This window comes from Culex quinquefasciatus, chromosome 2, assembly GCF_015732765.1.
Source record: "Culex quinquefasciatus strain JHB chromosome 2, VPISU_Cqui_1.0_pri_paternal, whole genome shotgun sequence".
Classification (NCBI taxonomy): domain Eukaryota; kingdom Metazoa; phylum Arthropoda; class Insecta; order Diptera; family Culicidae; genus Culex; species Culex quinquefasciatus.
Window position 1 is genome coordinate 81,940,105 of NC_051862.1, and position 20,007 is coordinate 81,960,111.

The window sequence follows — 20,007 nt, forward strand, 5'->3', positions numbered from 1 at the left end:
TTCTTCGCCGAATGTACATGGCGCTTTGTTCATGTTGCTTTTTTTTCGTCACGAGGTTCATGTAGTCTTTTGTTTGACAGGTTGACAGGGCTATATAAACAGGGACTGCGGACGGCAGAGATTTTGTTTATGTTACTTTATTTAAAATCATGATTAAACAGACTTTACTGAAGTAACTTTTGCTCATTTTTGGTGGAGAGGTAGCTTATTAGGAGTACTTTCAGAATATGCAATAACCCAGAAAGTGTCAAAATGTACATGATGCCTTTTGAAATGTTACCGTCGATTTGATCATTTGGCTCCCTAGCCAAATTCAATTTTGAGCCCCCTAGCTTTTGCTAAGTTTTTTTTTTATCATTTGGCCCAAGCTATATTCGATATGATTTAGAAGGACGATCCATGACCCTTCCAGCTCAGCACATTTTCTACTGCAGTAAGGCCCTCTAGCCAAACTGTCAAGAATCAAATCATAAACAACGACAGGCCCTCCGGGAAAACAATCAACCATTTTACTTTGACTTTCGCTTTCGCTTCCACTTTCAATAATTTCTACTATTTTCTTCTCATAAACAATCATGCGAGAAACCACCACTTCACTACCACAATCAAATTATCAATTTTACAATTTCCACACAACCGCTCGTTTACAATTTGACGACACCCGGAACCTGGTCCGTTGTCCCCTTCTCGGTCATTTTCTCCTCGTCGCCAGATGTAGAGTCGCAACCGGGACTCCTTGAGACACGACGTTCCGGACGCAACACCATTGCTGCCGATCATTAACCTCCCAACCAACCACTGACCTCATGTCCGCTTCCGTCGTGTCCTGCTCCGGATTCGGCCAACCGGTTTCAGCACAATTCAATCACACTCACACTTCCGCGCCAATCGTTCACTCTCCACTGTCAGCGTAACCATAAACACGCGCCTCTTCCCACATTAACTCAGTGCGGACGTTACGCATCGGCGGCCGTTACTGATCGTGTGGTCCGCCCTAGAACCGCCCTGGCGGACCTAGGGCGGGCCGCCTGGGCGGTTGAAATTTGACATTTGAAATTTTTCAATTTCGTCCGCCCTCCATCCGCCTTGGCGTGCCATGGGCGCATCGCCTGGGCGGTTCAAACTTATCGCTGAAATGTTTCAATATCGTTCGCCCCTCAATCGCCGCGGCGAGCCAAAGGCTGATTGCCGTGGCGGTTTGCATCTGAAGGAATTTATTTCAAATTTGACATTTCAGTCAGTTTTCAACGAGCTTCGGTGGGTGTTGTTATTTAATCGGCGGCTGCTGATTTTCGTTGTTAAGTTTGTGTTGGGAGAAGTGTTGTGTTGTTTAGATTGTTAACTTATGTAAACAAACAGTTGAAAGTGCGTTTGAAATAGTGATTGAAGGTTGTTTTGCAAGAATAATCGTTATTGTTGGTGTAATTTATGTGACACCCCTTATAAATATTGTTGGCAGATGTGCAATCATTTGGAATACTTAGAATTTGATATGTTTCATTGTTGTTATGATTTGATTTATTCTTTTTTGTATGTTTGTATGGAAATTTGGTGTACATTTTGGTAAAAAGTATTTCTTTCCCAAGGAAACCTCTTGAAGAGTATCGAGGTGGCATTTACAAAGCGGATTTTGTGCCAATGTTTACTCAATTAATGTTAATGTTTTTGTGTGAATGTTAACACTCCAAAGGTTGCGGGTTCAGTGCCAGCAGTGGAGGCAATTAGTGGTGCAGAAGCGATTTTTGTCTTTCTTTTGTTTGACGTTTTTTATGTGTGCATGATGCAGGACGTGGGTAGGAAGTAATTTCAATTATTTTCAATTATCAGTTCAGCGGCAACAATATCATTTAAAATTGTGTTTAATTTTTTTTCAGCTTCCTGGATCATTTATAAATGAACTGCTTATATGTATTTATCTATTCGTCATTTGATTTATTTTAATGTTTATATCATTCCTATTCCTTGTCCTTTTTCTACCATTCCTCCATGCCATATATGATTAAATTTCATGAACTAACGACAGTTACTGAAATAGCAATGGAACCGTCTGAAGAATTTTTCTTTAAAATATATTTATCTTTCTTCCAGCTTCCGGGAATCTTCTTCAATTTTAATGCCTACATTTATCTATTCACTAGATGATTTATTTAAATGTTTATATCCTTCCTTATCCTATTCCTTTTCTTTCAGCAATGGAACCATCTGGAGCATTTGGCTTTTTAATTATAGTTGTTTGTTTTGCAGCTTCCCGGAATCATCTTTAAAATTACTGCTTATTTGTATTTATCTTTTCACTGTAAGATTTATTTTTATATTCATATCTACCATTCCCCCATACAATATATGATCAAATTGAATGACAAGAAAGAACATGGGGTGTAATCTACTAGGATACTTTCTTCGGATTAGCTGCGCTTGTGTTTGATTATATTAGAGTATGAATTGTTAACATTCAATACGTTGCATGTTTATATGTAAGTACCCAAGTAACTGTCCAGCATTAAAATAAATCATAAATTGGCTGGTAACCAGCATTCAACAGCACATCAGTCATAAAATAGCTGTACTCAGAGCAAATCAGCTCTAAAAGAAGTGCTCTGGAAGTAGCTGAAATAGTGCTGATTAATTGCTGCTACTAGCAACACTGCTAAATTTTTATTTCTACAAACTGGCAACACGAGATTGAGTTGCGTAAGAGCGAAAGAGAGAGCACTATAAAACAAAACCAAAAATAATTCTTGCTCTCTCATCTATTCAACATAAACAAACCAGCGGAGAAAAATGGCAAAAATTTGAGGATTTATGTTGTGCTTGACAAACAATCATTTTTGGATTTTTTCAACTGTTATTTTACCAAATAGGTAAGTTTAATTAATAGAAATAATAAAATAAATATTAAAAGAAACTTAATGGTTTATATTTATAGGATTACAAAAAGGCATATTTCCTCCTATCTAGACCGTTCCGGAGGCGAGCGGAAAGGGACAAATCCGAGGCAAAAATTTGTGTAATGAAGTTTTCCTTGATCATCCTGGAACATCCGGCTTGGTGTTCCTGCCCCCCAGAGGATGTGCTGACGGGAAGTGGCGATGTTTTGGCGGCGAAAATGACGGTGTACGGATGGAAGGATTTAAAGTTTTGGGCATCAAGACCAGCAGTAATGGAGTGTTCGCTAGGTTGCAGGAAAAGTATTGGGCGTAATAGGTTATGTATAAAGTGCATTAATTATCAAATAATAAATTGTTTCCAGTTGTACAAAGTGTATTTTCTTTGACGGTGGAAAATTTCATAACAATATTCAGCAACATGTAAGAAACATGGATTTAGAGCGTGTTCGTGATCGGGTGAAACATCACCTCTTGTTGTGCAATCACGTACGTAAAGCACTTCCCAAACAGGCGAGACGGCACGGGCTCAGGAACCAGCGAAATCTACTGAAAACTGCATGATCAATATCCCAAACAATGTTCCTCAGAACAAAAAAATCACGGTCCATCAGCTGTGTCGGCAACGTAGAATGAAAACAATCCGAAAATAGAATGACACGAAGGAGAAAGGAAGGAGAGAGAGAGAGGAGCTACTTTTTTGCCTTTCTCTTTTTTGACATTTTGTAGGGGTGGGACACTAACAGTAGGGGCCCTGCACTAAAACAGAAATATAAAGTCCAAATCCAGCTGCAAATCCGCTGTAAAAGCGCTTTTGATGCAGATGTGAAAACACTTTAGCTTTTACCCGCAGCTGGAAATGCGCTGTTAGTGCTGTACAGTGACTATATTTAGTGCTGGATGGTTACTTGGATACCAATAATACATGAACATTTTAAATAATTAAGTTTTTAAGAATTATTTAAAGAATTATTTTTATTTGCAGGAAATGGAAAATCTTCGCAACAAGTTTGCTTATCAATATATTATTTTGTTTCTTTATTTTTTTCATCATTTCACCTCAGTGAACTAACAACGCACGTAAGATGTATTGAGAACAAAATTATTTTGAAAATTATGTTTTTTTCATATTTTTGTTTTATTTCTAAATTTCAGCACACAAGAATCTACAAAGATCTGCATTTCTTGTATATAAGGCACTTTGTGTTTTTTTTTCAGTTTTAGATGAACTTGAAAAAACACTATCAGAATCCTGAAGGAACCTGAACGGGTATTCTGCTTGGGCGGATGAAATATGTGGGTAATTCTCCGCCAATTCACACAGCAGTTACCCCGACCCCTCTTCGATTTGCGTGAAACTTTGTCCTAAGGGGTAACTTTTGTCCCTGATCACGAATCCGAGGTCCGTTTTTTGATATCTCGTGACGGAGGGGCGGTACGACCCCTTCCATTTTTGAACATGCGAAAAAAGAGGTGTTTTTCAATAATTTGCAGCCTGAAACGGTGATGAGATAGAAATTTGGTGTCAAAGGGACTTTTATGTAAAATTAGACGCCCGATTTGATGGCGTACTCAGAATTCGAAAAACGTATTTTCATCGAAAAAACATTAAAAATTTTAAAAATTCTCCCATTTTCCGTTACTCGACTGTAAAATTTTGGAACATGTCATTTTATGGGAAATTTAATGTACTTTTCGAATCTACATTGACCCAGAAGGGTCATTTTTCATTAGAACAAAATTTTTCATTTTAAAATTTCGTGTTTTTTCTAACTTTGCAGGGTTATTTTTTAGAGTGTAACAATGTTCTACAAAGTTGTAGAGCAGACAATTACAAAAATTTTGATATATAGACATAAGGGGTTTCCTTATAAACATCACGAGTTATCGCGATTTTACGAAAAAAAAGTTTTGAAAAAGTTGGTCGTCATCGATCATGGCCGTTCATGGTCACCCGCGACAGACACGGACGACGAAACAAAGAGAAACGCAAAAGTAACTTTTTCAAAACTTTTTTCGTAAAATCGCGATAACTCGTGATGTTTATAAGAAACCCTTATGTCTATATATTAACATTTTGTAATTGTCTGCTCTACAACTTTGTAGAACATTGTTACACTCTAAAAATAACCCTGCAAAGTTAGAAAAACACGAAATTTTAAAATGAAAAATTTTGTTCTAAATGAAAAAATGACCCTTCTGGGTCAATGTAGATTCGAAAAGTACATTAAATTTCCCATAAAATGACATGTTCCAAAAATTTTTACAGTCGAGTAACGAAAAATGGGAGAATTTTTATAAATTTTAGTGTTTTTTTCGATGAAAAATACGTTTTTTTGGAATTCTGAGTACGCCATCAAATCGGGCGTCTAATTTTACATAAAAGTCCCTTTGACACCAAATTTCTATCTCATCACCGTTTCAGGCTGCAAATTATTGAAAAATACCTCTTTTTCGCATGTTCAAAATGGAAGGTCGTACCGCCCCTCCGTCACGAGATATCAAAAACGGACCTCGGATTCGTGGTCAGGGACAAAAGTTACCCTTAGGACAAAGTTTCACGCAAATCGAAGAGGGTCGGGCAACTTTTCCCGATTTCGTGTGAGTTGGTAGAGAATTACCCATGTATGAATGGCGAATCGAGGGCGGGCCAAGGCGGTTGGGGCATTTTGGGCGGATGAACTTTATATAGGGGCGGATCGGGAGCGACCCGCTGGCGAACCAACCTATAGGGGCGGCCGAACCGTATATGAGAGGCGCATCAAGGGCGAGCCAAGGCGGATGGGGCTTTTTGGGCGGATGAATTTTATATGGGGGGCGTATCAAGGGCGACCCGCTGGCGGACCAACCTACAGGGGCGGCTGAACCGTATATGAGAGGCGTATCAAGGGCGAGCCAAGGCGGTTGGGGCTTTTTGGGCGGATGAATTTTATATGGGGGGCGTATCAAGGGCGACCCGCTGGCGAACCAACCTACAGGGGCGGCTGTACCGTATATGAAAGGCGCATCAAGGGCGAGCCAAGGCGGTTGGGGCTTTTTGGGCGGATGAACTTTATATAGGGGGCGGATCGGGGGCGACCCGCTGGCGGATCATCTTACAGGGGCGGACGAACCGTATATGAAAGGCGGGTCGAGGGCGAGCCACGGCGGTTGGGGCTTTTTAGGCGGATGAACTTTCTATGGGAGGCGTATCGAGGGCGACCCGCTGGCGGACCATCCTATAGGGGCGGTTGAACCATACAAAACGGCGTATGTGGGGCGGATGAACGGCGGGTGAAACATTTCAAGGCAAACCTGGGCGACCCCGGGGCGAGTCGCTGGCGGACCAACGTCACGATAAAAAAAACTGATCGTGCGCCAAATTGTTGCAAATTTTATCCGCCAGCGGGTCGCCCGTGGTCCGCCAAATCAATCGCTGGCGGATCGCCAGAGCGGTTTGGCGGTCCGCCAGCGAACCGCCGGCGAGCTGCCCAGTCAATGTGGGTTTTCATGCGCTGTCAAAAACCAAGTACACGTTTCAGTAAGGGATAGTCTGTTTCGGGTTATTATTACCCGGTCAATATATTTATATTGTTTACATCAGCGATTCTCAACCTTCTTCTAGGCTGGTACCCCCTGCCATGTAAATCAAGTAGGCCCGGTACCCCCGTTGAGAATTGCTGGTTTACATTATTTTGAAGGACGAAAACCCTACAGGATTTTGCCAGTACTTTTTTCTGAGTGTAAGTTACTATCTTTCTTTTACTATTGATTCTTTAAATAGTACATTTCCTTCACTGTACATTGTTTTCAATCTTCACCTATTTCTTTAAACAAGTATGGTTCGAGCCCTTACTGAATTTAAGGAATGTTACGGAATAAACACAAATATTACTATTGTACTGTTGCTAATTTTTTTTATAAAATGCAACAGATAAACATGATCCAATACTAGGACAGATTTCAGGAAAAAAACACTACATAGTAAATAACAATTAGATTTTAAATTCAAACCATACATAATAGGCGCTTACACTAACATCAAACCCTAAACACTGTACCACCCCCGGCCGAGTTAAAATGCGTTACCGGAAAAGAAGGTGTGAATGCCTGGCACGAACACTCAAAGTGTGTTCTAGCGTGTTGCTCGTACTGACTCAGAGCAAGGGTGAGATGTAGGTGTAAGGGCAGTGCGTGTTCGTCGGGACCCGGTGCATTAGATCGGTCAAGGCCCGTTCTTAGACTGAAAATTACGAATTGCGAATTTTTAGAAAGATATTTTTATTAATTTTTGCTTATGGTAATGCCCGTTCGGATAAGACCACCCTAATCGCCTAAAGGATCCAATAGCGTCCTAAAGTCCTATGTTAGTTTTTAGTTGAAGTTTCAACGGTTGTGTTATACATTCTGTAACATCCATAATAGTTGACGAATCTTTCGCACCCTTCGGCAAAGTTGTTCTCTGGAACACGAACTATGAGCTCATAAAGTTTTCGAAAAAATCAAAATCTTAAGGGCTCAAAACCGGCAAAACCCAAAAGCTTTTTCACGGGTTAAATCCCATTTAAACTTCATATTCAAAGCGCCAGGTCCTGTCGTAAGCAATCAAAATCATATTTGGGATTCGGGCTCAGTACACATCCTACACAGAAAAAAAAAATCATGGTAATATTACATCTGGGAAGGGGTACATCTTTTATGTCAGAAAAAAGGTGTAATTTTACCTCTGGAAATGTGTAATTTTACCACTTTTCTGTTGTAATGTCACTTTTTCAGTCTAAATTGAGGTAAAATTACATCATAAAAGAGGTAATATTCAACCTTCCAAAATTAAAGCTTCCAAATTTACATTATTTTTTTCTGTGTAGGTGAAATGCCCGCAAAATTGACCCGTTTTGTTACATCCTACCATTTAAACAACAAGTTTTGCCTTTTTTTTAATTAAGGCTAGTATGCAGATCGGAAGGAAAGGGGTCAAGAAACAGCTTTACGAACAGCAGAACAAAGGAGAGGGAGCAATTTCTTGGGGCTTTTCTTCACCCTCTCTGACTTGCTTGCGCTGCCGAAGTGCGTAATCCGCTTTAAGGAGGTGTCCTACACTGAAATAAAAAAAATAGTACCAATTTTCAGTGTCAGAAATCGTTCCATTTCTTTTGTTATGCTGTTTGTAAAACTATTCTTGACCCCTTTTCATGGAGGAAGCGTAATGGCTCCAAGTGAAGATAACTCAAGGCAGGGTTGTCAGATATTCAAAGTTTCTGAGAAATCAAATATGTCCAATCAAATCAAAAAAACGCATTGATTGATGCACAGCATGTTTGCTTTAAAGAAATTTATCATTGAAATTGACCCTAGAATTGACCTCAACCGATCCTAAATAAAAAAAAACTAAAATCGCTTTTTAGTTTAGATTTTTCCAGACAAAAAATCACAGTTAGATTATTCCGGATTTTTTTTTTAAATTACTGTAGCTTTAGCTGTACGAAATTCATTTAGGCACCGTTTACTTTAGATAAGGTTGCCAGATCGTTGTTATGATTCCTCATCAAAAAAGTGTTTTTAAAAGCTTGCAAAACCCATTCAATAATGAAATAAGTTTTAAGGTTTTTTTTATTTGTCATCATAAAAAATCAATCAATTTTTCAATTATTTTATTAACTTTATTTACAAACTTGTTTTAAACAAAGCTGTTGCAACGTTCTTTATAGTTGTAGTTAGCGGGATGCTTTTCCCTCAATTCTTATCCTAGTTAAGACTATCAAAGTACATCGATATTCCGGCTTACGGCGTTTATTTTTAAATTAAACACAGCTCAATTTAAAATCCGTTCTGCAGCGGCGCAAACACTCAACACAAAGCTCATCCATTACTCTCATTCATCATCATTCTCATTCACATCATCGATATCACCTGTTAGTTTATTTTTATTTTTTTCGAGAGACTATGCTTGCTTTTAAACTATTTAAACTTATTGTTAAAACTAATGTGCCGATGGACAGATATACCTGCGCGCGCTCTATTTACAGCCTGTACAACTAAAGTCTAACTGATTTTTTTCGTAAGCCTACTATCTCATGTTTGCTGATTTTGATTAGTTTAGTTCGTTACACGCGGTTTTTGAGTTTCTCCCTACCAGAACTTTAAAAGCCTTTTCTAAGATCCAATTTCCGCTGGTTAGTGGTAATGAGTAACATGTGTTTTGCTTTTTTTATGACATGCGTGCTAGCTGCTTAATGCATTGTGCAAAGTTTATGTGAATGTATTTTTTGAAAATAAATAGATGAGAGATGGTTTTTTTTTCGTTTGTGTATGTACAATGCCACTAGCTTGCGTTAAATGTCATGGAATTTGTACCATCAATCCTAGAGTGGTTGTATTTTTGCTTTAGCTAATTTTTTTTTATCAGGCAATTTTACCGAAATGCATAATTTCTGTAAAACATTCTCTCTTTCCAACAGAATCACGTTTTCGTACTTTTCTCTTTTGGTTTCGCTCTCTCACACTGCCATTCGTCGAAAGAGAGAGTGCACGAAAGAGAACGAAAGCGCAATTCCGCTCAGAATAATGCAGTGCTGCCAGTAAAACTGATTTTTCTCCGACAGTTAGTTTGGAACTCTTGCCTTTTGTATGGTTTTTAAGACACAAAACAGGTAGAAACGCTTCGCCGTAGTCGTCTCCAACAATGCTTACAAATTAATAGGAATCATTGTTTCGCAAGAGTTCCCGCGATGCCACGGGCACCACTTTTGTGCTACTAGAGTGTTTTAATAAATAAACTTAGCCTTCTAACCAATAAATAACAGCCCATTCACGTTTTCGCTCTCGCAGTCATCTGATGTTCTAGTTGGCAACACTGTTTGCTGGGTTTTGGTTTTTCCTAAGTCCAATAATACAATTGTTGGGGGGGTTGGCCTCCAGCGCACTGGGTTTTTAGTACTTTCGGTTATCACGGATGTGGGCCCGCTTCCGGCGCACCTTCTTCTCGCACTTGCCCCACCAGGACGTCTTGGTGCAGACCGTTTCCGGCTTGAGCACGAAGCACTTGGACTGGACAATGTTGAAGAACAGCTTGCCCACCATGTTGGCGTCGCTCGAGTCGGCCATCTTGAGGCAGGTGCGGAATCTGTAGTGGAGGAAAAGGAACACTAATGAGTAAAGATTTTTGATTGAAAAAAAAAAATGGAAAAATATGAAAAGAACCAAAGTAGCTTGCTGAACTGAAAATACTGAAAAGAAATAATTGCAGATTAATTATTTAAAATTGTGATACGTTTCCTAGCTAATACCCCCAGGTCGGCAGCGAAATTATGATAAAGTATAATTTGTATCAGATGGTGAAAGTTGCATACACTTTGAAAAATAACTGCAACAGAATGAATAATTATTACTTCTACCCCCCAAATTTTAAAAATTAAAAATAAATTAAAATCAATTAAATTTTCTAAAATTATGATAAATTATAAAAAGACACATTCAGACCTTAAATCGCATTCAAGTTATTGAAAAAACCCAGTTGATCAATGAAGAAAGATTCAAGCTATCTGTGACAATTCCAAACGGTTCCCTCCCTTTTTACGTTGCAGATATTCGACTTGACCCTGTCGGCTGAAAAGAGCAAAAAAAAAAACGGAGTACTCCAAGTGGGCCACCCTGGCTGGGACATCATTCCTGCGCGGTGCTCTGGCTGCAGTCATAAAACTGCCACTTGCAATCACCGCAATTGGACACGTCACAAGAATGATGGCAAAAAGTTGAGCGGTAAAGATTCGCTTCTGGTCTTTTTTTCTCTCTCTGTGGTTTCTGGTGCATTGCTGGAAAACTTTAGTTCTTTTCGAAAAGAAAAGAGATGACGAAGAATCGCTTTTCCTCTCGAAGCATTTGAAATGAATCGATTGGCGCTTAATCGCTTGCACTTCTGGTTGAGAGAGTTTTAATTGAAATTATCATCGCGATTTCATCCATTCACGCGATTGAAACAAAGTGGTGTTGAAGATGTTTTCTCGCGCTCCTCCCCCTCCCGGAATATCGTCTTTACAGGAAAAGCGCAAACATCGCAATAAAAATAACACACACAGAGTTTCCACTTCATGTTGGTTTTCGGTACTTCATCAACACCCCTCTGTGCGGTGTGAACAGCTAATGGGGCTGAGGGTGACATTTTTATTGTGCATTGAGACAACATTTTTATGGATGTCTTCTTGGTTTGTGTTAAAATCCTTGACAGAATCAGGAAGAAGGTGCAAGAACAAAGCCGTTTGCTACCTGTTTGTTTTAGAAGCACTTAACAAATGAGCTCTTTAATGATGAATATTATTAAAAATATTATTTAACGAAACCTTTGCACTTTTTTTTTCGATTGATTTACGAACATATCATTTTTTTAAATTTGATCATATGTATTACAAATGTTTTTAGCGTTTGTTGTAATGGAATTACAAAGCATGACAGGAAGTCAAACTTTCGCCGCTATACATGCTGCAGCAACCTTTGTTGCACTTTTGAAACCTCGATACTTAAATGTAACAGCAGACGACAACTTGTTAGATTTAAATAAAGATGTTTAAGCATCGTTATCGTTAGATTAATACAGAGGTGCCCAACCTTTTGGCCCTGCGGGCCAGATCTTATTTTTCTAAAGCAGTGCACTATGGGGTTTCAGGCGGCCATAAATCGAAAAACCGACATACTCTAATTATTTTTTTGGTATTTTTTTCGAAAATAAACATTCTAACTAAGAAAAATCCGGAGTTTGAAAGTTGTAGGTTCAAAATTCACTGAATTGCAGACCTTCAAAGGCGAAAATGGTAAGAAAAAACATGTTTTTTGACAAAAAAATGATTATTTTTCATAGTTGTACTGTGTAGCTGTTTATGTATTTTTTCCTGCATCATTATATATATTCAGAAAGGTAATTGATTCAACTTTTCAATAAAATTTTACAAAACACACTTTTACAGGCTAAAAAAAATAATAAAAATCAAAAAAGATGGATTTTTATTCAGTTATTTAGTTTTTTTCAACTTTGTTAATGGAGTACTTTTTTTGTGTGCGTTTGTGCGATCTGAAAATTTTGCAGCTTAAAATTTGAACCATGTCCTAACTTGTCTCCAAATTTCAAAGTGCACTTATGTGCACTTTTTGTGTTATGCCATTTTGAACATTTTGATTCATGCAAGAAAATTAATGATTTCGCGTATACGCTTGGTTAAAATCACATTATTTACCTGCGGAGGCAGAAATGACGTACCTGCTATATATGTTTTGAAATTGATTTGATATTCATGACTTTGTTGGTACTTAGGTACGTTTAATAAAATTAGAAATTCTTATTCTAAGTATTTTACAGAAACGATTCGTCGAATATTCATATCAGTTCGTTGTTGTGTTCTTTTGAAAGTATGGATAATAATACCGTAGTGTCCCTGTACGATATAACGAAGCACTATTCTGAAAACGTGAGAACTGCTTTCGAGTATATTTGTAAGAATTATAGCATTGCAGAACCATCACATGATCAACTCAGGGAAAAACCACAGATGAAAAACTACGCATGTTGTTCTGTAGCTTCAAAACGAGGAATACAAAATCCCATAGAAGAAGTGCATATTTTAAGTAATCTAACGACAATCGGTTATAAGTGATTTTGATTTTGAAGAATTTATCGTGGAAAACGTGAATTTTGCAAGTGGATCAACAAAAAACGTGGACGAGAATCCATACAATGTTCCATAAAATAAACCGTCTAAAATTCTAAAACACCGCAAAATCAAATTTTAATTGGAGGGGAGGGGAAGTCTTCAAAGAGAGGTGGATTTTAACTCAAGAAGAAGGGGAGGGAGATTGAACGGAAATCAGAAACTTTAACATAGCATAAACCGCCATTCCGGGCATCAAATAGACAGACCAAGAATATTAAAATTCACCACTTTAATGCATGTGGCCTCAAATATATGAAAAAATCGAAAATTAAACTTTTTTTTTTTTGAAAAATATCAAAATTCATTTGTTTTCATTATACTAAGTACAAACAACACAAAAAAGTCACAAAAAAAGCAAAAAAATATTTTTGGCCGCTCGCTTATATGGAAATACCCCATAGTGCAGTGGTGGGCCGGTACTAATATTTGAAATGAGTTGAAAAAGTAAAAAAAAAACTTTTTTAAATTGTTTTATGATTGCTTTCTTTTAAAGTAAATAAATATAAAAAAAACTGGTGTTGCAAATAAGATTCATATATTTTAAATTTAAAGAATGAAAAACAAAGATAACTTTCAAAAATGTAAAAAATGTATAGTTATTGTTTTTGACGATTGCAATTAAATACCTTGATACATTTTTTTTACAAAAAAAAAAATTAAAATCTCAATGGGCGTTGCAATTTTTTTCATTTTTATTTCCTTAACACTAGAATATTAAAAAAATCAATGATAAAATCTATTCAAACGAAATTTGGATTCAAAAATCCTTTCCTTAAAAAAACTTTTAGCTTTGTTGCAGTACCTGTTTGGGAGTGTTGCGCTAGAACTCATAAATTGAAGCTCCAGCGTGTCCAAAACAAGGTACTCAAAATGGTTTTGAATGTTCCTGGCTGGACAAGATCAAGTGAGGTTCATGAATTAGCAGAAGTAAAAATGTTGGATCAGAAGATTCAAGAGAAATGTTTGAAATTCAGGGAAAAATGTGCTACATCTGAATACCCCTTGATTCAAGGATTGGTTTAGTTTATGGTAAGTTTAAGTTAGTTTTAGGTTAGGTTATGTTTTCTTAACATTTTTTTTCTCATTGTACCTAGTGTTACAAAAATGATAAATCATATAGTTCTAAAGTTATAAAAATGAACAGTGTTTAAATCACGAAAAGCAAACTAAAGCTGAAGAGCCACAGCTGACCACTTATTATGTAAACCAAATGTAATTATTATAAGGAAGATTCAATAAAGTATATTTAATTAAAAAAAATTGCTTTGTTGCGCACCTTTATTCAAATATTTAAAAATATTTTAAAAATTTTTTAAACACACACAAAATTGTAAAAGTGTAAAAAATATTTATGAAATCATTTTCGATTTGTTATTTTTCGAAATTTAAAGTTTATGAAAAAATATATTTTTTGCTCTTCAATTTCTTGCATCGTTTTGAGACATTTAATAAATATTTTTAAAATATTCGCAGCAATCTATTTTCAGTATTTATCCTTTGCTTTTTTAAGCTCGTTTTAAAAAAAAAACTTTATCACTGGAAAGTTTTTCTGGGAAAATAGATAAATTTTTGATTACCTATTTATTAAAAAATAGAAAACTGATAAAAAAAAACTTCAATGTGAAAGAAGTTAAAATTTAGTGTCTTTTTGTACATTTGTAGACAACAGCCCAAGTTTTTTCATAAATTTCACAATTGGGTCCTAACATGAAGCATAGACTGCACAGTAAAAAAATATCTGTGTAAAATTGCATGCAAAAGCATGAACATCACCTTTGTGAGCAAAAGCATGTACTATTGTATGAGAAAACGTGTACACAAAAAGCATGTACCGAAGAAAAAAAAAATCAGGTCTACTCACCCCAAAAATAACATCAATCCGGCGAGAGTCATATTCAGATTACCAAGTCCGCGCCCCTACCCTCTCGGCTGTGAGTCACAAAGGTGATGTGCATGTTTTTGCATGAGATTTTACCATCGGATTTTTTGCTGTGTGCTGATATTATTATTACAGCGATAAAGCTTATTTTTCTAAGTACAATGACCCTTTGTACGACCACAAAGAGTTTAAAATTGATTTTTAAATCAATTTTGAAAAATTAACCTCGCGGTCCTTCTTGACAGAAAAGCTCCTACTTGCCAGCTCGTTCCAATGGGGCCATAGTTGATCCATCGAAAAAATGTTGGCATGTTTAAAAAAAATTGCATTAAAATGAAAAAAGTGATCAGAAATGGTTTAAAATCGTGTTTATTACCGTTGTACATAAAAATTGACATAGGGCTTTAGTACCCAATTCTACGAAATTGATAATTTTGTTTTCTTGCACCATTTTTCAGTTTAAAAATATCAATATAGAAATTATAAGAATTAAATTGAAACATGAAGAATGTTTTTATAAAATATTAAATTTGATCTCAAGCCTTTTGTTTTTAATTCAGACAATCAATTTATTTATTGAATATTTCATGAACAAAGGACCGGTCATAGAACTATTTTGAAAAGCCGTCACGGGCCGTATGAAATGGCTTCACGGGCCGGATCCGGCCCGCGGGCCAGACGTTGGGCAGGCCTGGACAACTTAAATTTAAAAAAATCAGCAATATTATTCCGGATTTGTTCAATTTTAATATTTCTTTTTGAAAACCAAAAATGCCATCTTTTGAGTTATGACACAAAGTGATTGAAATTATGTTGCCCAAGTTATAAAATCACGTTGTTTGATATTTACCCTTTTACATTGTTTTGCTTGACTTTTTTTTCAAAAAGTAAAATATGTTTTTTCAAAAAATCACTGAAGATTGAACCAACGGTTGCTTAGATAAAGCCATTTATATCGAAACAAACAGAAAAATGAGGATTCCTGAGTGTCTATCTAAAGCCGTTCATATTCAAGTAAGAATACAAAGCAAGTAAAGAAACAATTTTCAGTGTAAAAAAAAATCATTCGTGATATTTTCTGATCTTTTCGATGAAAATTATTTTCAATTTTTTAAACCAAGAAGTTTAATAATGAAAATTGAAGAACATTTACTTAGCTTTTCGAAAAAAAAATATATATAATATATTAAAGAATTAGACGTACATGAACGTTATATATCAAAAATAACATTATTTTTTGATGAAATCAAGCTATAAATTGAAAACAAGGCATTTATCAAAAATGGGTACTATTTGTTTTTAATTTGTTTTATATTTTTTGTAAGGATAAGGCCATTGCAAATATTTTTTGAAGTTTATATCCCTCGACTCTAGTCGGAGCCGAGGGGGAGGGGGGCAAAAAAAAAAAAATTAAAATAACGAGCCATGGTCTCAACATTTGAATGATAAAAGTGTTTTAAAGTGCATTTACACCTGCCCAGTTGTTCTGCAATCATTAGTTTTCAAAATATTCAAGTATTGAAAAGATTTTTTCTTCGCCGAAAAAAAAACTATTTGTGGTGCTGTAGATACATTGGAATTGCACAAAAATTTAAAATATTTTTTATTGATTCTAGACATGCTAAATATGATTTAAATTGTATTTAGTTGGATAGACTTCTATTTTCATTAAAATTTTGATGTTTTTTGAAAAAAAAATTTTGCACCCTGATTTTTCGAACCGATTTTGAAAAAAGGGGGGGGCGACAAGAACTTTGCAACGGCTCAATTAGTTTATGTCCAATACTTTTCAAAATAAAAATCAAAAGTTTTTACTCCCCTTAAATAATAAAAAAATAACAACCGGGCTGTTGCAAATATCTTTCAAAGTTTTTGTCTCTCCTACCCCCTCTTCAAAATCGGCCCGAAAAATTAGGGAAAAAATAATATTTTTTGAAAAACAACGCAATTTACTGTATACAATTTAAAATCAATTTAAAAGTCCATAATTCTAGGACATCGGCCAAATTGAATGGAGACTAGGGTGATAAGAAAAATGGAAAATTTTGAAAAATCTGAAGAGATAACCCCTGGCACGATTCTTTGGACAATAATAAGGTTAAGGTTAAGGGGTCGCTTTTTATCGTTGAAGTTTATTTGGGGAAAATAGCTAAAATGTATGCGGAAAAAACATCGCTACAGGATTTTGGCAGCAGGTGGCGCAGGTCTCGCCCAAAATTGTTCAAGTGTGAGATTGATGTAGGAAATTTAATCACCAAAAATCAGAATCAACTCGGAACGTTTTGCACCCTTCGACAAAGTTGTAGGAAATTAAATTTTCTACAAGAATCTCACACAATTGGACAATTTTTGGGCGAGACTCGCGCCACCTGGCAGAAAATTCTGAAACGATGTTTTTCTGTATACATTTTTGTTTTGCGATTTTTCCCATATAAACTTCAACGATAAAAAGCGACCCTTAAACCTTAATCGATTTGGCTCAAAATTTGCAAAGATACTTATTTTTGCTTAAGGAATCGACATCTTTGATGTCGATTTTTTATTGTCACCCTAATGGAGACTTGTTTGGGCAAACCAACGATGCCAAATGGCTGTTTTTATAATAAAATTGAAATTTTTGGTCAATTTTGGGAAGTTAAGCTCGGTTAAGAACATACAGTTTATTAATTTGAATATTTTTTAGATATACTTTAGGTTATATTATATTGACTGTACTTGATTTATTTCAAAAGAATTGTATCAAACTTGACAATTTAAGAAAAAGAAAATCAGCAAGAATATTTCTCGCTTACTTTTTCAAAAGGTCCAAGTTCTATGTATGAAACCTATTCTTAAAGTTTAGATCTCCATTTCCCAAGAATATCAAATAATCTCAAACAATTACGCCTGATGACCACGTGGAATGTTGCGCATGGCTTAGTATTACATCGCCAAGAATTAGTACCAATTTGTCAGCTCGTTTACTCTCTATCTCTCTCTTGAAAAAATCTTATCAAGATAGAATCATCTTTCTCCAAGCCACCCCAACGCCAGACGGGAAGAAAAAGAAAACAAGCCAGAATTAATTACGAGAAGAAAAGGTCATCTGTCAAAACGCAACGCAACGCAACGCGTCCTAACGATGTTGAGACTTGAGACAACCAGGCAAGATATCTCCTTCTCGTTGCTTGATTTGTGGGAATTTCAGACCACCTCCGTGGTGGTGTGCAACAATTGCATGAATTCCTTTTGGAAAAGAAAGGAAATTGGATCTCTCTCGGGTGCTGCCAACGACTGGTTCTCAATGGACCAGATTTTATCACCAATCTCGTCTCTGCGAAGAATCTGGCCGTCGAAGCTTGTGGAGTGTCTCAATTTGGCACGGTTCTCGGTGCGTTTGATGGCCGTAAAATATGGTCGGTGCGTTTGATGGCCGTAAAATATGCTCTGTTTTGATTGAGTGGTTTATGCAGAATTGCATTTATCTCTCTCTATTTTTTTGGTGTCGATTTTCTCGTTGTACCTTTCAGGGAGAATCAATTGAAATGCTGTGTTGTACACATCTGCTTCTGATCCAGATTGGTTCCATGGAGAAATTTGCTCAGGCTTTCACCTCCAAGAGAGATTAATTTTGCAGATAATTTCGGTGACAAGCGAAACGATGAGCTTCGAAGGGATCAGCTTTTCTTTGGCGATAATTGAATTTGATCGGTTGAGTGAATTTGATGGGAAATTGCAACAATTGTGTAAAATTGAAAAGTTTCTCTTGTTGTACACGGAGAAAAAAAGAGTTCCCAAAATCGTGAACAAGCGTTCATGAAAATGGGAACCTCGAACAAAGTGTTCAAGTCCCATGGTACGATTTTGAAAAACGTACCATGAAATTTGAACACTTTGTTCGTGGTTCCCATTTTCATGAACGCTTGTTCACGATTTTGGGAACTCTTTTTTCTCCGTGTAGGGTCGCAAGGCTTATATTTACAAGGTACTGCGAATTGTGCAAACAAATGTAGAGCTTGTCAAAGTTAAAATATGGAATTTAAGAAAGATCAAATGAAATAAAACAAAGGATGAATTACTTCTCATTAGACATTCACGCACACAGAAAAAAATATGTGAAATTACTCGAAACGGAAAAAATGAATCACATGTAAACTCAGTTGATGGTAACTTGAGATTCGACGTAAACGGTTGAATCAAACGTAAAATCACGTTTTTACGTATAATTTGTCGCAAATTTACATCAAATTGCATTTAAATTTAAATGTTTAATGACGTGCAAAAGTGTTACATCATAAATGATGTAACATTCGGAAATATTTTTTTGTGTGCATGATTCCTCATCAATTGAAGCTTAACCACGTGGTCACCACCATGAAACTGGTATCGATTTCCACCTTGAAACAAAAAAAAATCAACACAAACGCAACAATTGATGGCGCAGCATTTATCCCAAAAGGAAGGGTTCTGATTCTTGTTCTCTCCTCACCAAGCCAAACCACAATCAGTCAAAAAGTCAAAAAAATTCCCCTCAAATTGAAGGTGGATTCCCATCGTATCAATAGCGCCGGGGGTTTGCCGCGGCGGGACAAGTCCATGTCACAGAGACCTGTGGCCGCGGTACACGTTTACGACCCCCTCTAATCCCATCCCGAGCCAAGCTCTCGTGGTTCTTGGGTAATTTATGGCCAGTAATCAGCTCGGGACGAAGGCGATGAGTTTTCCCCGTTGTTTTACGACATCACAATATACGATCCCCTAAGGCTTCAACCTGTAGTTGGACTGAAGGTGCAGCATGAGTTGAACTGTTGACGGTTTTTTTTTTGTTGCTTTCTTATTCCACGTGCGTTTATCTTGTTATTACTATCGGCGACGTCGTCGTCGGCGCTGTTTAGTTATAATTAATATTGACTTTTTATTGATTACGAGAGATTTTTTTTGCTCATTTTTCAAGATACGAGCGTAAGATTGGAAGTTACTAAGGATGTTTTTGCTAAACTGTAGTCCTGTACGCTAAACTGTCCATAAACGCAATAAAGTCCTAAATAAATTTTAATTGATATGAATTAAGTTTCAAGCTATCAGGATCTAATAAAATTGCGTTTTTTTTAATTTAATAAAAGCTGCCCCAAAGAATTTAAATGACGTTAAATCTGGCCTACTGCCAGTAATATTGAAATACAATTGCAATTTTGAAAATACTTTTTTTTTATTGTATACATGATTTTTTCAAACTGTTACGGTGCACATCAACCAGAATTTTTAAAGTTTTTTTTGCAATTCCGTTGTGAAACTACTTACTTTTCCTGTCATTCTGGAACGACGAAATAGCCTACTTTTCTGTACCAAAAATAACAGAATCGAATAGCAACACTTTTCAAAATAAATGCTGAAAAGTAACACTTTTCAACATTTTTTGATTTAAACGATTTATTGACAAAATACATGAAAATTTGACATAAAATTTCACTCAGTGTGTGTTTTTGGAATTGCCAAAAATGTTGTATGGAACTCGTTGCAAAACTTGATTTTTTCAGCACTCTTCGTATTTATCAAACTCGGTGAACCTCGTTGGATAAATGTACGA

The 20,007-nt window shown here is 36.3% G+C and overlaps 1 protein-coding gene and 1 long non-coding RNA gene across 4 annotated transcripts in view; one reads left to right on the forward strand and one right to left on the reverse strand.

The window, feature by feature from the left end:
- Positions 1 to 2,663: 2,663 nt before the first annotated feature.
- LOC119767420 lies at positions 2,664 to 3,255 on the forward strand. Its single transcript, XR_005277505.1, has 2 exons — positions 2,664 to 2,861; positions 2,927 to 3,255. It is a non-coding gene; the product is annotated as an uncharacterized LOC119767420 (long non-coding RNA).
- A 5,247-nt stretch (positions 3,256 to 8,502) lies between these two features.
- LOC6043500 overlaps positions 8,503 to 20,007 on the reverse strand; it is a 44,907-nt gene continuing 33,402 nt past the window's right edge. For all 3 annotated transcript variants that reach the window (XM_038254742.1, XM_038254745.1, XM_038254743.1), the window contains one exon: positions 8,503 to 9,987. In XM_038254742.1, coding sequence (XP_038110670.1) covers positions 9,795 to 9,987 — 193 coding nt within the window. In that variant the 3' untranslated portion in view covers positions 8,503 to 9,794. The remainder of the gene's footprint in view (positions 9,988 to 20,007) is intronic.